General features: G+C 41.1%; 1 protein-coding gene across 3 annotated transcripts in view; it reads left to right on the forward strand.

The window, feature by feature from the left end:
- The first annotated feature begins 11478 nt into the window (after window positions 1-11478).
- Window positions 11479-15649, forward strand: part of DSC3 (desmocollin 3) — a 38108-nt gene continuing 33937 nt past the window's right edge. For 2 of the 3 annotated variants that reach the window (XM_065890112.1, XM_065890113.1), the window contains exon 1: window positions 11479-11544. In XM_065890112.1, the coding sequence (XP_065746184.1) occupies window positions 11479-11544 (66 nt within the window). The remainder of the gene's footprint in view (window positions 11545-15649) is intronic. The other variant, XM_065890114.1, reaches the window with a different exon arrangement.

Below are 15649 nucleotides of genomic sequence, written 5' to 3' on the forward strand. Positions count from 1 at the left end.
GATAAGACAAATGGGGAGAGGCAGTGGGCTCCAGTCTTTGCTTGGACCTTTGGAACAGTACGGCAGTTGAGATCAGATAACTCATCATTAGATGGTTGAGAAGCTGTTCCAGATAATATCTGATCACTACTTAACATTGTTTTGTGTTTTTTTCTTTCCTTTTCTTTAAATTATTTTTTATACAGCAGGTTCTTATTAGTCATCAATTTTATACACATCAGTGTATGCATGTCAATCCCAATCACTCAATTCATCACACCACCACCCCACTCTCCCATCGCTTTCCCCCCTTGGTGTCCATACGTTTGTTCTCTACATGTGTGTCTCAATTTCTGCCCTGCAAACCAGTTCATCTGTACCATTTTTCTAGGTTCCACATATGTGTGTTAATATACGATATTTGTTTTTCTCTTTCTGACTTACTTCACTCTGCATGACAGTCTCTAAATCCATCCACGTCTCAACAAATGACCCAATTTCGTTCCTTTTTATGGCTGAGTAATATTCCATTCTATATATGTACCACATCTTCTTTATCCATTCGTCTGTCGATGGGCATTTAGATTGCTTCCAAGACCTGGCTATTGAAAATAGTGCTACAATGAACATTGGGGAGCATGTGTCTTTTGGAGTTATGGTTTTCTCTGAGTATATGCCCAGTAGTGGGATTTCAGGATCATATGGTAATTTTATTTTTAGTTTTTTAAGGAACCTCCATACTGTTCTCCATAGTGGCTATATCAAGTAACATTCCCACCAACAGTGCAAGAGGGTTCCCTTTTCTCCAGACCCTCTCCAGCATTTGTTGCTTGTAGATTTTCTGATGATGCCCATTCTAACTGGTATGAGGTGATACCTCACTGTAGTTTTGATTTGCATTTCTCTAATAATTAGTGATGGTGAGCAGCTTTTCACATGCTTCTTGGCCATCTGTATGTCTTCTTTGGAGAAATGTCTATTTAGGTCTTCTGCCCATTTTTGGATTGGGTTGTTTGTTTTTTTAATATTGAGCTGCATGAGCTGTCTGTATATTTTGGAGAATAATCCTTTGTCCATTGATTCGTTTGCAAATATTTCCTCCCATTCTGAGGGTTGTCTTCTTGTCTTGTTTATGATTTCCTTTGCTGTGCAAAAGCTCTGAAGTTTCATTAGGTCCCATTTGTTTATTTTTGTTTTGATTTCCATTACTCTAGGAGGTGGATCAAAAAAGATCTTGCTGTGATTTATGTCAAAGAGTGTTCTTCCTATGTTTTCCTCTAAGAGTTTTATAGTGTCCAGACTTACATTTAGGTCTTTTACGTGTAGCTGTCCAGTTTTCTCAGCACCATTTATTGAAGAGACTGTCTTTTCTCTATTGTATATCCTTGCCTCCTTTGTCATAGATTAGTTGACCATAGGTACGTGGGTTTATCTTTGGGCTTTCTATCTTGTTCCATTGACCTATGTTTCTCTTTTTGTGCCAGTACCACATTGTCTTGATTACTGTAGCTTTGTAGTATAGTCTGAAGTCAGGGAGTCTGATTCCTCCAGCTCCGTTTTTATCCCACAAGATTGCTTTGGCTATTCGGAGTCTTTTGTGTCTCCATACAAATTTGAAGATGTTTTGTTCTACTTCCATAAAAAATGTCATTGGCAATTTGATAGGGATTGCATTGAATCTGTAGATTGCTTTGGGTAGTATAGTCATTTTCACAATATTGATTCTTCCAAAAAAAATGTCATTGGCAATTTGATAGGGATTGCATTGAATCTGTAGATTGCTTTGGGTAGTATAGTCATTTTCACAATATTGATTCTTCCAATCCAAAAACATGGTATATCTCTCCATCTGTTGGTATCATCTTTAATTTCTTTCATCAGTGTCTTATAGTTTTCTGCATACAGGTCTTTTGTCTCCCTAGGTAAGTTTATTCCTAAGTATTTTATTCTTTTTGTTGCAGTGGTAAATGGGAGTGTTTCCTTAATTTCTCTTTCAGATTTTTCATCATTAGTGTATAGGAATGCCAGAGATTTCTGTGCATTAATTTTGTATCCTGCAGCTTTACCAAATTCATTGATTAGCTGTAGTAGTTTTCTGGTAGCATCTTGAGGATTCTCTATGTATATTATCATGTCATCTGCAAACACTGAGTTTTACTTCTTCTTTTCCAGTTTGGATTCCTTTTATTTCTTTTTCTTCTCTGATTGCTGTGGTTAGGACTTCCAAAACTATGTTGAATAAGAGTGGTGAGAGTGGACATCCTTGTCTCATTCCTGATCCTAGAGGAAATGCTTTCAGTTTTTCACCATTGAGAATGATGTTTGCTGAAGGTTTGTCGTATATGACCTTTATTATGTTGAGGTAGGTTCCCTCTATGCCCACTTTCTGGAGAGTTTTTATCATAAATGGGTGTTGAATTTTGTCAAAAGCTTTTTCTGCATTTATTCAGATGATCATATGGTTTTTATTCTTCAATTTGTTAATATGGTGTATCACATTGATTGATTTGCATATATTGAAGAATCCTTGCAACCCTGGGATAAAGCTCACTTGATCATGGTGTATGATCCTTTTAATGTGTTGTTGGATTCTGTTTGCTAGTATTTTGTTGAGGATTTTTGCATCTATATTCATCAGAGATTTGGTCTGTAATTTTCTTTTTTTGTAGTATCTTGGTCTGGTTTTTGTATCAGGGTGATGGTGGCCTCATAGAATGAGCTTGGGAGTAATCCTTCCTCCGCAATTTTTTGGAAGAGTTTGAGAAGGATAGGTGTTAGCTCTTCTCTAAATGTTTGATAGAATTCACCTGTGAAGCCATCTGGTCCTGGACTTTTGATTGTTGGAAGATTTTTAATCACAGTTTCAATTTCATTACTTGTGATTGTTCTGTTCATATTTTCTGTTTATTCCTGGTTCAGTCTTGGAAGGTTCTACCTTTCTAAGATATGTCCATTCCTTCCAGGTTGTCCATTTCATTGGCATAGAGTTGCTTGTAGTAGTCTCTTAGGATGCTTTGTATTTCTGCGGTGTCTGTTGTAACTTCTCTTTTTTCATTTCTAATTTTAATGATTTGAGTCCTCTCCCTCTTTTTCTTGATGAGTCTGACTAATGGTTTATCAATTTTGTTTATCTTCTCAAAGAACCAGCTTTTAGTTTTATTGATCTTTGCTATTGTTTTGTTTCTATTTCATTTATTTCTGCCCTGATCTTCATTATTTCTTTCCTTCTGCTAACTCTGGGTTTTGTTTGTTCTTCTTTCTCTAGTTCTTTTAGGTGTAAGGTTCGATTGTTTATTTGAGATTTTTCTTGTGTGTTGAGGTAGGGTTGTATAGCTATAAACTGTTTTTATTGTCATTTGTCTCTAGGTATGTTTTGATTTCCTCTTTGATTTCTTCAGTGATTGATCTCTTGGTTATTTAGTAACGTATTGTTTAGCCTCCATGTCTTTGTGTTTTTTACGGTTTTTTCCCCTGTAATTGATTTCTAATCTCATAGCATTGTGGTCAGAAAAGAAGCTTGATGTGATTCCAATTTTCTTAAATTTATTGAGGCTTGATTTGTGACCCACGATGTGATCTATCCCAGGGAATATTCCGTGCGCACTTGAGAAGAAAGTGTAATCTGCTGTTTCTGGATGGAATGTCCTATAAATATCAGTTAAATCTATCTCGTCTATTGTGTCATTTAAAGCTTCTGCATCCTTATTTATTTTCATTTTGGATGATCTGTCCATTGGTGTGAGGTGTTAAAGAAGATTTCCTGTTTTATAGCTGTTAACAGATGCCCTATGTATTGAGGTGCGCCTATATTGGGTGCATATATATTTATAATTGTTATATCTTCTTCTTGGATTGATCCCTCAATCATTATGTAGTGTCCTTCCTTGTCTCTTGTAACATTCTTTATTTTAAAGTCTATTTTATCTGATATCAGTTTTGCTACTCCAGCTTTCTTCTGATTTCCATTTGCATGGAATATCTTTTTTCCATCCCCTCACTTTCAGTCTGTATGTGTCCCTAGGTCTGAAGTTGGTCTCTTGTAGACAGCATATATATGGGTCTTGTTTTTGTATCCACTCAGCAAGCCTGTGTCTTTTGGTTGGAGCATTTAATCCATTTACATTTAAGGTAATTATCAATATGTATGTTCCTATGAACATTTTCTTAATTGTTTTGGGTTTGTTTTTTTAGGTCATTTTCTTCTCTTGTGTTTCCCACTAAGAGAAGTTCCTTTAGCATTTGTTGTAAAGCTGTTTTGGTGGTGCTGAATTCTCTTAGCTTTTGCTTGTCTGTAAAGCTTTTGATTCCTCCATCGAATCTGAATGAGATCCTTGCTGGGTAGAGTACTCTTGGTTGTAGCTTCTTCCCTTTCATCACTTTAAGTATATCATTCCAGTCCCTTCTGTCTTGTAGAGTTTCTGCTGAGAAATCACCTGTTAACCTTATGGGAGCTCCCTTGTATGTTATATGTCATTTGTCCCTTGCTGCTTTCAATAATTTTTCTTTGTCTTTAATTTTTGCCAATTTGATTACTATGTGTCTTGGCATGTTTCTCCTTGGGTTTATCCTGTATGGGACTCTCTGTGCCTCCTGGACTTGGGTGGCTATTTCCTTTCACATGTTAGGGAAGTTTTCATCTATAATCTCGTCAAATATTTTCTCTGGTCCTTTCTCTCTCTCTTCTCCTTCTGGGACCCCTATAATGCGAATGTTGTTGCATTTAATGTTGTCCCAGAGGTCTCTTAGGCTGACTTCATTTCTTTTCATTCTTTTTTCTTTATTCTGTTCCACAGCAGTGAATTCCACCATTCTGTCTTCCAGGTCACTTATCCATTCTTCTGCCTTGGTTATTATGCTATTGATTCCTTCTAGTGTAGTTTTCATTTCAGTTATTGTATTTTCCATCTCTGTTTGTTTGTTCTTTAATTCTTCTAGGTCTTTGTTAAACATTTCTTCCATCTTCTCAACCTTTGCCTTCATTCTTTTTCTGAGGTCCTGGATCATATTCACTCTCAATATTCTGATTTTTTTTTCTGTAAGGTTGCCTATCTCCACTTTATTTAGTTGTTTTTCTGGGATTTTATCTTGTTCCTTCATCTGGTTCATAGCCCTCTGCTTTTTCATCTTGTCTATCTTTCTGTGAATATGGTTTTTGTTCCACAGGATGCAGGACTGTAGTTCTTCTTGCTTCTGCTGTCTGCCCTCTGGTGAATGCGGCGATCAAAGAAGCTTGGGCAAGTTTCCTGATGGGAGGGACTGGTGTTGGGTAGAGCTGACTGTTCCTCTGGTGGGCAGAGCTCAGTAAAACTTTAATCCACTTGAGTGCTGATGGGTGGGGCTGGGTTCCTTCCCTGTTGGTTGTTTGGCCTGAGGCAACCCAACACTGGAGCCTACCTGGGCTCTTTGGTGGGGTTAATGGTGGACTCTGGGAGGGCTCACGCCAAGGACTACTTCCTGGAAGTTCTGCTACCAGTGTTACGCCACCCCCCACCTCTGCGGGAGACCCTCCAACACTAGCAGGTAGATCTGGTTCAGTCTCCCCTGGGGTCACTGTTCCTTCCCCTGGGTCCCGATGCACACTCTACTTTGTGAGTGCCTTCCAAGAGTGGAGTCTATGTTTCCCCCAGTCCTGTTGAAGTCCTGCAATCAAATCCCACTAGCCTTCAAAGTCTGATTCTCTAGGATTCCTCCTCCCGTTGCTGGACCCCCAGCTTGGGAAGCCTGACGTGGGGCTCAGAACCTTCATTCCAGTGGGTGGACTTCTGTGGTATAAGTGTTCTCCAGTCTGTGAGTCACTCAGCCAGCAGTTATGGGATTTGATTTTACTGTGATTGCGCCACTCCTACAGTCTCATTGTGGCTTCTCCTTTGTCTTTGGATGTGGGGTATCTTTTTTGGTGAGTTCCAGTGTTCTCCTGTCGATGATTGTCCAGCAGCTAGCTGTGATTCTGGTGTTCTCACAAGAGGAAGTGAGAGCATATCCTTCTACTCCACCATCTTGGTTCAGGGCTCTACTTAACATTGTTTTGAGTAGGAAATAAAGTTCTTAAGGATGTTTCTGTGAGTTTGGAATAATTTATTTTGAGATGTCTAAAAGTACTATTTATTACTTTGCGGGCCTGAAAGGGTGATTTTGGTCAGAGATTCTCATTTTTAAAGTGAAATATTATAGTTAAGATCAAGTCTTTCTCGGACCACCATCCAAACAGAACTTGGAATCTGGGAGAAGCAGCCAATTTCATTGCACATGTCAAGAACATTGCAACCTTAGGAGAAAGGGACAACAAAATAGGCTTTCTGGGACATGCCCACATGCCTAATAGGAATATTTCTAGCTTCTCTCTCTCTTTTTCTTTTAACATTCAGGTAAGATCCCTGCATTAGGGTTGTTTAGAGGAATAGGGATCTGGTATAACCTTACATAGATGTGTGCAAGTTAAGACTAGAACTTATCAATTAGGGAAAAGTGCAGCTTATCATAATGTTGAAAGGCAAACACAAGTATGATGCTTGAAAGCAGTACAAGGAAAGAACCTTGGTGTTTGGCTTGTTCAGTGAACACTAAGTAGCTAATTGGTAGAAAGCTACTCCTTATCTAGTGACAGAAGGGCTTGGGAAACTGGGCAGGCTGAAAAGAAAAAAAATCAAGTTGAATAAATCTTAAGTAGATAAAATTAATGAGTAGATAATTAAAAATAAAATCAACAATTAAGAACAATAAATAATAACTGCTGAATTAAATAATTTACTGCCCATAGAGAACTGGTGGGAAAATCTGTTTCTCCACTCCTGAGCTAGCTGATAGGCATCTGAGCTGGGGGTCTGCCACTTCCCCAAGCTGATTTTGAGGGATGGTCCTCCTAAACTTCTGGGAAAAAAGAAGGCTGACGGGCCAATGAATCAGATGAATGACACATAGCATCTGGAAGTTGGCCCATTCACACCTGTAGCCTTCATCCGTGAGTAATGCTCTTTGAACAACAGATGCACACAATGCGCTCTCCTGGCGACATGAGAACATATAGGAGAAACTAAAGCCTCACCTGGTGGGAAGAACTTTTCACACTGACATGAAGTGAAGGATTATGGGATGATTCCAAGATAAGAGGGACTAAATTGACCCTGTAGCAGGGCTTTGTTACCCTGGGTTTGTGTAGTTAATGTACGAAGTTATCACTCACACAATGGAGGAGTTGTCTGTGTGGAAATCCGTCTTCCTTCCAGCCTGGTGAGAAGTCACCAGGAGACCATTCCTCTCTCCTTGAAAGGCCTGTTTGCAGAAGAGAGGCTATTTGTCAGGGCGTCTGAAGATTTCCGTGGAGAAAGAGTAAAACTATTGTAATAGTTCTTGAATCATTTATTAATAAGGAGAGACTGAAAGGGAGCCTTTCTGAGCCTGGCACACCCTATCTGGATTGGACTATTATCATGGTGTCACTTAAACTGGATATTTCTGAGTTTGAGAGATGTACAAATGTTCAATTTTTGAATGTTTGTTGCAAGGTTAGAGTGAAAGGTCACACCTCTGTGGCTGGGAGTGTTTTCTCCGGAAAGAAATGGGTAATCCTACTGTCAATCACTCTGGGTAGAAATTAATCCTCAGGAGTAAGGACACAGCACAGAAAAGGAGGAAAGGTAAACTTCTGTTCCCTGGGAGGCCAGGGTTCATTCTGGTCTAGGCTCGAGGTTCTGTTTGTTTCCCGGAGCATTTCCATGGGGGTGGAAATAGAGCTGGGAGGGGTGCTTGCCGTGAGGTTGATGGAGATGGTGGATGGCTCTCGTCCTGAGCATCAATGCAATATTATAGGTTACTCTTGACGTCGTCTCCAGCAGTCTTTTTAAATGACAAAAGAAAAAAAATCACGGCCGTTCTTAGCAGCGCTGTGGGAAATTTGTGGAGGACCTACCGCCACACTTTGGGAAAGGTGCTACAGGAAAAGCAGCATCCTCTCCTGGAGGCTGGAAGGGCAGTAGCAGAATTTAGTACTCTTAGAGGAAAACAGTAGTGGAGATGAGAGAATCCGACCGCCCAGTTGCCAAGCACCAGGGAAGAGCCTTCTCTAAAAGAGCAAGTGGATACACTAAGGGGAGCTAATTTCTAAAAATTAAGTCTGAGAACGCTCCTGGCACTTGAGTACATGTGTGTACAGTATTTCCCACTCTTGCTCCAGCAAGCAATTTGTTTGAGTACTGTTCATTACCTTGACTATTTACCCTAAATAATATTCTACAAATGCTTCGGAGCTAACGTCTCAGGGCAGAACTCATTCTGTGTCACTAGTAGGACTATTCAACATGAAACTTTTACTTGGTTTTAATTTAAGCTTTTCATAAATATCTCTTCCTTTACCAGCAAATTTGTTCCAAACATCATGCAGTTGTACTGGTTGTGTTTTATAGGCGTGTGTGAGGGGACCCACATTTGCGGTGTCACCGCCCATATAAACCACTGAGGTGAGTGGGTGTGTGAGACCAGCACCTGTGGGTGTTGTGCAAGGCAGCCTTCTCAGTGGGCTAGGAGTCGGCTCCCAGCTCCTAGGGTCTTTACCCTTCTGTGGCCAGAGATCCCTCCTAGCTACAGAGAACTCTTCCTGATGACCTTAAGTTTGCTTTCTACTGAAAATTTGACAATTCACCTGGATCCCTGAAGTTTTAGACGTTAGCTTAAGATCATCTTCCATTTTTGATCTTTTATTTATTGCTGCTCTTACCCTCAAACTAAGAAGATAACAAGGAAAAATCATATTTCTTTCCCATTTTTGTACATTATTCTTTTAGTCGTGACTTCCAACTGACTTCCAGTTTGGGGTACAGGGTATTAAAATAAAGACATTTCAGAATAACTCTTTATGCTTTATGATGTCTCATGATGATTTAAAATTAATTTTATTATAGAAGGCATCCAGTTCTAACTATATTCAAACTAAAGCTCAGGTTTTAAATAAATTTTCAACAATTTCACTTAAAATTATAATCTCCACAGCAGAAATAAAAGCAATTTTTAAATTTGTCTTCAAGTCATATTTATAATGATAACTGCCTATGAAGATTCTTTTCTAAATTATAAAAGCACATTGCTTTTTATTAGGACTTTAATATACTCATGGTGGACAAATACATGTCTTAGCAAAACAGGAAATTCCAAGATAGTTATACTCCATAATGTTATTATTCAGTATTCATATTGCACCTAGAATTTTACAATACAAATAGAAAATATCACCAATATGCTTTCTTACACTATTTCTGGAATAGATTCCTATAATTTTTATTTTGTAGAAGCTAAACACAGAAGCTCAGAGTAACTGTCATATATAGTCAGTAGGTTTAACAATCACCTTAATTATACAGCAAATGATAGCTATCTTATGGTTTTAGTCACATGCAAGACAGTAGTAATCAGGTCAGACTCTATTAGACAAAGTTGAAATCACTGAAAACTAGGGCTACTGAGCATAAAGAAAAACATTTCAAATCTTTTATTTCCTAAATATTAAGGAAAAACGATATCATGGCAGAAACAGGTTCATTAATGAAGTTAATGAGCCCATTAACTCACCCAAAGTGATCATCTTTCTTACAGATTGAGTGGATGATTCTCCATCTCCTCTAGGATGAAATTCAACTCCTCAGCCTGGTTTGTTAGAAGACTACCTTTCTAACCTGATTCTCAGCACAGGTCTTGAAGAAACTCCTTCCTATTTCCTTGATGTGGGAAACCCTTACAAGACTCCTGAGAGCTCCGCTAGGGCTATTACTATGGTCTTTGCCCAAAACATGTTCCCACCCTTCTGCTTGGTTCTTATCTCAAACATTATTTAGTTCTGGAGGCTGAGGGTCCAAAATCAAGTGCTAGCCAATTTGCCTTCTGATGAGAGCTATCATCCTGGCTTGTTTCTAAAGTCGGCCTGGGGCCAGAGGACACTTTGAGAGGCTCGGTCTTGAGGTCATGGGTCAAGGTGAGGGTCTGGAGGATGGGAGGTGAAAATGGTTGGAGTGAAGTATGGAGAGCATTCTCTGAGGTTGGAAGAGCTCTTGCATACGAGGCCTCCAGAGGTGAAACAGGATCTCTGATGGGTGCATAGGAGCCTTGCATGCCTCAGAGGTGGGACTGGGAAGCTCAGCTTAGGGTTTGAGACCTGAGAGCTTAGGCCTGTGAGTTTTAGGGAAACACGTGGCTTAGACAAGCAGCCTATTGGGGTGACCAGGGTGGGATGAATGAAGGCCTTAGTGCCTTCTCTGATTAATCTGCAGTGTCTGAGGGTCCTGACCTTGGAACTTGTGCACGGACTTTAAGAAGCAACAGCACATATGTAAGAGGGAGTTCATCCTGAGTCTACTAGGTGGGGCCTTAGAGGACACAAAACTCAGTCTAGAGAGAAACAAAGGAATGTGCCCTAGTGTTGTAAGCTTCCTTTCTATTAAGAGGTTTAGCATACTGGGCTATGATGAATGCCTTTATTCCCTCATAGACTTTGAATTGCTTTGGGCAGGAACTGGGTTTTGTGCATTTTCTTTCCTCCAGCCCCAGTGCCTGTGCAATTCTGGGCAGTGATAAACATTTGTCGAATGATACTGAATCTGTAAGCCTCATTTTAGACTAGAAGCTTTTGTGCGTTAGATTTTTCTTTTACCACAAACCAAAAAATTGCGTTTTAGTGTCATTACCAGGTAATTACTCAAATCGATAATTTCATGTAAGAAGAACAAATTCTTAGAAGACTCAGATGAGGCCACGAGATTGGCAGGAAATGAAAGCTTTGAGTGTAATCCCTCATATTTTGGGTGCGTGAAAATGGTAAGATATCAGAATTCCCTTTATTTGCTTTTAATTTCTGGTATAACAAGTGTCAGCTTATTCATGCCTCTTGGGATAATTTCCCCTCCCGTCCTTTATCTTATCGTGTGAGGCAAATTTGGGTAGAATACATATATTTTGCATTAACCAGGAGACTTTGCCCAGCATTTGATCAGATGTTGAAGGGAGTATCCGCTGGTCCAATGACAAGGGTGTTGCTGGCACCCAGGAGCGCCCGTGTTGGGGCAGGGATCCCTGCAGGCGGTTTTGGCTTCCGCAGTAGGAACGCGCCAAGCATTGTCTGCGAGGAAGACCCCACTGAGCTTTGGGCGAAAGGCGTGGCAGCCGGAGGCGGGGGAGGGGCGTGGGAGAGCTGGCAGAGAGGGGGTGGCCTGGACAGCTTTCCAGCGAGCGAGCACCCGGCGCGGCCTCCGAGAAGCCTAAGGGCAGTCTTGGGCAGCTCCCCAGAGGTTCTCGCGGTGATAAAACTTGAGAAAAAACGAGGAGGGGCGGCTCGGCGTCTCCCGAGTCCAATCCCGTCTCAGGAGTGAAAACGCCCTCCGGCACGCAAACCTGAAAAAGTCCCGGGCGGCGTAACGAGCAGCTGAAAGAAGTGCACCTCCGCGCCGCCGCACCTCAGCGGGCTCTGGTCTCTTACGTCCCGCCCGGTGCCTGCGTCCTCCTCTCCGGCCCCGCACCCCGATGGCTGCCGCCGGGCCCCAGAACTCCCTGCGCGGAGCTCTCTGCAGGCAGCTGCTAACCCTTGTGGTGAGTGGAGCCCGGGCGGGGTGGGGCGCGACCACCTTACCCGGAGCCGGGATGCGGCAGGGGGTCGAATGGGCACTGGTCCTGCAGGGGGAGCGGTGGGGGCGAAGCCGACCGAAAGGTGACATCCGCGGCTTAGCTCCATCTTGGGGGTGGGGGCGGGAGGGGCACAGAGGAGCCAGATTCGGGGTCTGAGGGATGAGGATGGGAAACCAGTCCTCAGTCAGTTCCGGACTGAGGGTTTTGTTTCGGACTTGTTCGATTGTTTGAATTACGGGATGGGCTCCCGCTTCGCTGAGCTCTCTCGTGCGCCGTGGCGAGTGGGCTGGCTTGGGGTTCGCGCTCCTTTCCTGGCTCCTAGGGCTGGTGATGATGGTTGGGGTGGGTTTGGGTAGAGAGCGAAGAAGAGTGTTGGGTTAGGTTTTGGAGGATCCCTGAGTGAGTTACAGGGGCTGACCCCCTACCCCAGGGTCCCCTGGGATGGGGACGCTGGTGAGAGGAGGGGTTGGAGCGGTGCCCCTGAGTCCCGGCGTTGAGTTACCTCTGAAAAATGGCTTCCAGGTTTGCCTCCGTTGAAGCAGCTCACCTGAGCGGTCCACCCGCGCTGGCCACCCGGAGTGTACCTGGGGCGCGAGGGCGTGCGCGGCTCCATTAGGGATGGGGGTTGGGTCGGCGGTGTGATGGGGGAGTTGGGTGGGGCTGAGGGGATAGAATCAGGCTGAGAGGAGTGTTGGGAGAGGCGTGGGACTGGGTGGTTCTTTGTCCGGCTCCAGGCAGGACTGCGCAAGCCCAGAGCCCAGCCTGGGGGTCTTCTGTGACCAGGAAACCTGAAACCCAAGATCAGATCCACCCCGAGAGGAAGGTACGGACAAGTCTCGGAGAACTCGCGATACACAAAACGAAAAATCGGGAACTCTGTGCGATTACGCGGAGCTGCGGCCGAGACCACGGCTGCGCTCAAGACATGCTCTGGAAAGAAGCTGCGAACTCCCGACTGCCCCGCGCTTGGTCCGGTGGCGAGAGGACCAGCCTGGCTCGGGAGCAGGTCGACTCTGCCTACTTGGATTCTTGCTGCTCTCAGCCCCCAAGCAGGGCGTGTGGGTGCCAGCTTTGACTTCTCTTTGAATCATCGAGTTATGAATAATGGTTTAGTAGTTATGATCTAAGATATATTTATGGACAAGAAATTGTACAGATGAGGGCGTCGACCTGTCAGGCAGCTGTTCCAACAAAATGAGCTGATGAAATGACTCTTTACAAGTGGGAACTGCTCTCAAAGTGCGCTCTTTTGTGATATCTTGGAAAGTGTTTCCAGCTAATATGTTTAAAAGCATGAATTTAGTGTTTTGTGTTTTCCCTGCGAAAGGAATCCCGGAATGGGGAGAAGAAAACAGCGGAGGTGCTGTGTTCTCAAGATTTCTCGTGTATTCGCTGGAGGGGAGGGCGTGGAATGCGAGTATCTGTCCGGGTGGCGGGGTGTGGTGGTGGGAGTACTGGGGCGCGGCAAGGCAGGAAGGTGCCTGTACATCTAAACAGGGATAACATCAGCTTTAGTGTATGACTTCCTTTAGGATTATTTTTTAAAAGAATTTCCTAAAGTTTAGATTAAATGGTCTGTCTGGAGACTTGTATACTAGAGAGTGTATATAGAATAATTTCTTTCACCTGCAATCCCCAGTTTACAGACAACTTCAATTTCTGTCCAGACGAGACGGATAAGACTTCTGTTGACCATCCTATATCTGTATTTCCTTTTGACTCCTAGGACTCTTTGGTATAATATTAAGGGCATAACATTTTAGAAACGCAGTTTTCATTTTATGGACCTCTTAATGGATTTCTCAAAGACAATTCCTTGTTTGAAGTGAGCTCTTCAACAGAAAACTGAGACTTTTAAGGTGTTGTTAGCTTTCCCACTGAGCTGCCCCATAGGTTGTGGAATCTTCCCTTCTGCACTTTTCTTCTGAATCTGCATCCCTTTCCCACCTTTCTATCCTCAGTATACTCCAAACTGCTACAATTAACTACAATTCCTAATCATCCTTCCATACACATATACAAAGAAAAGGAAGAAAGGAGAGGGGGAAACTAGAAAAGAAACGTGTCAGATCATCCCATTATTGTTGAAAGCACTGAGTATCTCTTAAAATGTTTCTCCTTTTAAAGTAGCAAAATTGTTAGGAATGGTGAAAACTAATTCACATTAGCTCAGTTGCTCAGATGTCTTCTGCCCTGTTATAAATAATGAGATCCTTTTATATGTGTGTTGAATATTGTTTGCCATATCAAATCCACTTTGGGAATTATATTTACTATTATATATTATAAATGGTATGTACTTGGACATGGTTAATCTATCACTTGCTAAAAGGGCTCTTCAAAAGGAATTAAAATAGTATTTTTCTTTATAACATAACATGCTTTTCCCCTTGGAGTATGTGAAATTCTGCCTGCAACCTATGTTGACAAACGGGCATTCTATCTTTTCAGACTTTATAGCATTTGAGAATAATGTGACTCCTTTAACAGACTTTTTTGTTACTATTGTTCTTGATAACATTTGACATATTCAATTTTTAAAATAAAAGTGAGTATAATACTTTCTATTACCTTTTGCATTAGTGGGGAAAAAAGCTTAGGACAAATAAAATAAGTAAATGCGAACTAGTTTATTTCAAAACCACGATCTTAAGGAAGTCAGAGTTGTAGTATATATTTATATCAGTTCATTATCACCTACCTTCTTTAATGGAGATTATTGGTGCTCATATTGAGATACAGCTAAATGGTGCAGCACTCTCTGAGTCACTAAATACATGTAAGCTGTGCACATTTTTTGGCCCTGTTGTAATCCTTGTGGCAGTTGCCATCCCATATATGGCATTGACCTGCAGCTAATCATACTTTCCATTTAACTAGAATCCCATCATACAGAGTTTGGTTAGAAAGAAATTTAGTAGAATCATCAAAGCACTGAGAATACAGAAAGGTAAATCCTACAATTCAGGGTGGTAAGAACTTGAAAGGTAAGATTTCCGTCTCTAAGATGGCAAGTGTCCACAGGAGAAACGACGAATTGAAAATTCTGTAACCGATATGCTCAGTCAAGATCTCCTTTATGTTTCAGATACTCTATAAATTTCTGTTCTTTGGCTTCTTTTTCCTCTATTGAAAAAGGTGTTATTTTAGAAAGCCTACCTTGCCTATTCACTCTAAAATTGAACAACAGCACAAAAATGAAACACTGACACGTATGCCTGTGTTTTCACTCTCCCTTTGGCATTAGATAGTTCTATCAGGATTTAATGATTTGTATGATAAGCTTTCTATGATACAATTAATACAATTTGGACAGTACTGTAAAGTGAAACAAAGCAAGTCATTTTTCCCAGACTAGAGTAGATAATACTTTATATTATCATTTTTTAAAACTTAATTTGTTACATTTTAATTTAAAGTTGCTCGCAACTCTAAGTTTTATGTCAGATATTTAAAGTTGTCCTGGAGGGTTCTTCATTAAAATAAATTCTTTTATAACTCAAATAGTCAATCCATAATTCATTAATCTTTAAAATTTTTTTTATATGTTGTATTTTTTTGTTGTTGGGCACTCATCTGTACAAAAGCTACTTTTAAAATACCTATAAAAGTCATTAGCTCATCATTGCTAATTAATGGTGGTTTTATTTTATGTTTTTACTTTATTTTCAGTAATATATCCAGTCCCCACAAACATAGTATCAAATTTCTTTATAATTCAGGAAACATCGCATAACTGAAATCTATATATGAATATCATCCTTTCCAATATCGATCCCTTATATTAATGAATTAATTGTACCTGCTTTCCAGTGATGTACTATACAGTGACAAAGATGAATGGGCTGCTGCTATATATTCAGCATGGATCTATTTCACAAACATAATTTGAGGAAAGAAATCAAGTTGCATATAATTGGCATAGGACTACATATATTTAAAGCCTAAAGTTGGCGAAACAAACCAATTTTCTTTAGGGACACATACTCATGGGATAAAATTAAGCAGAAATGGGGAAGTAAATGATTTACAAAAAAAATCATTCATTATTGATATCTGGAGAGGTTGA

This window comes from Phocoena phocoena, chromosome 13, assembly GCF_963924675.1.
Source record: "Phocoena phocoena chromosome 13, mPhoPho1.1, whole genome shotgun sequence".
NCBI classification, from domain to species: domain Eukaryota; kingdom Metazoa; phylum Chordata; class Mammalia; order Artiodactyla; family Phocoenidae; genus Phocoena; species Phocoena phocoena.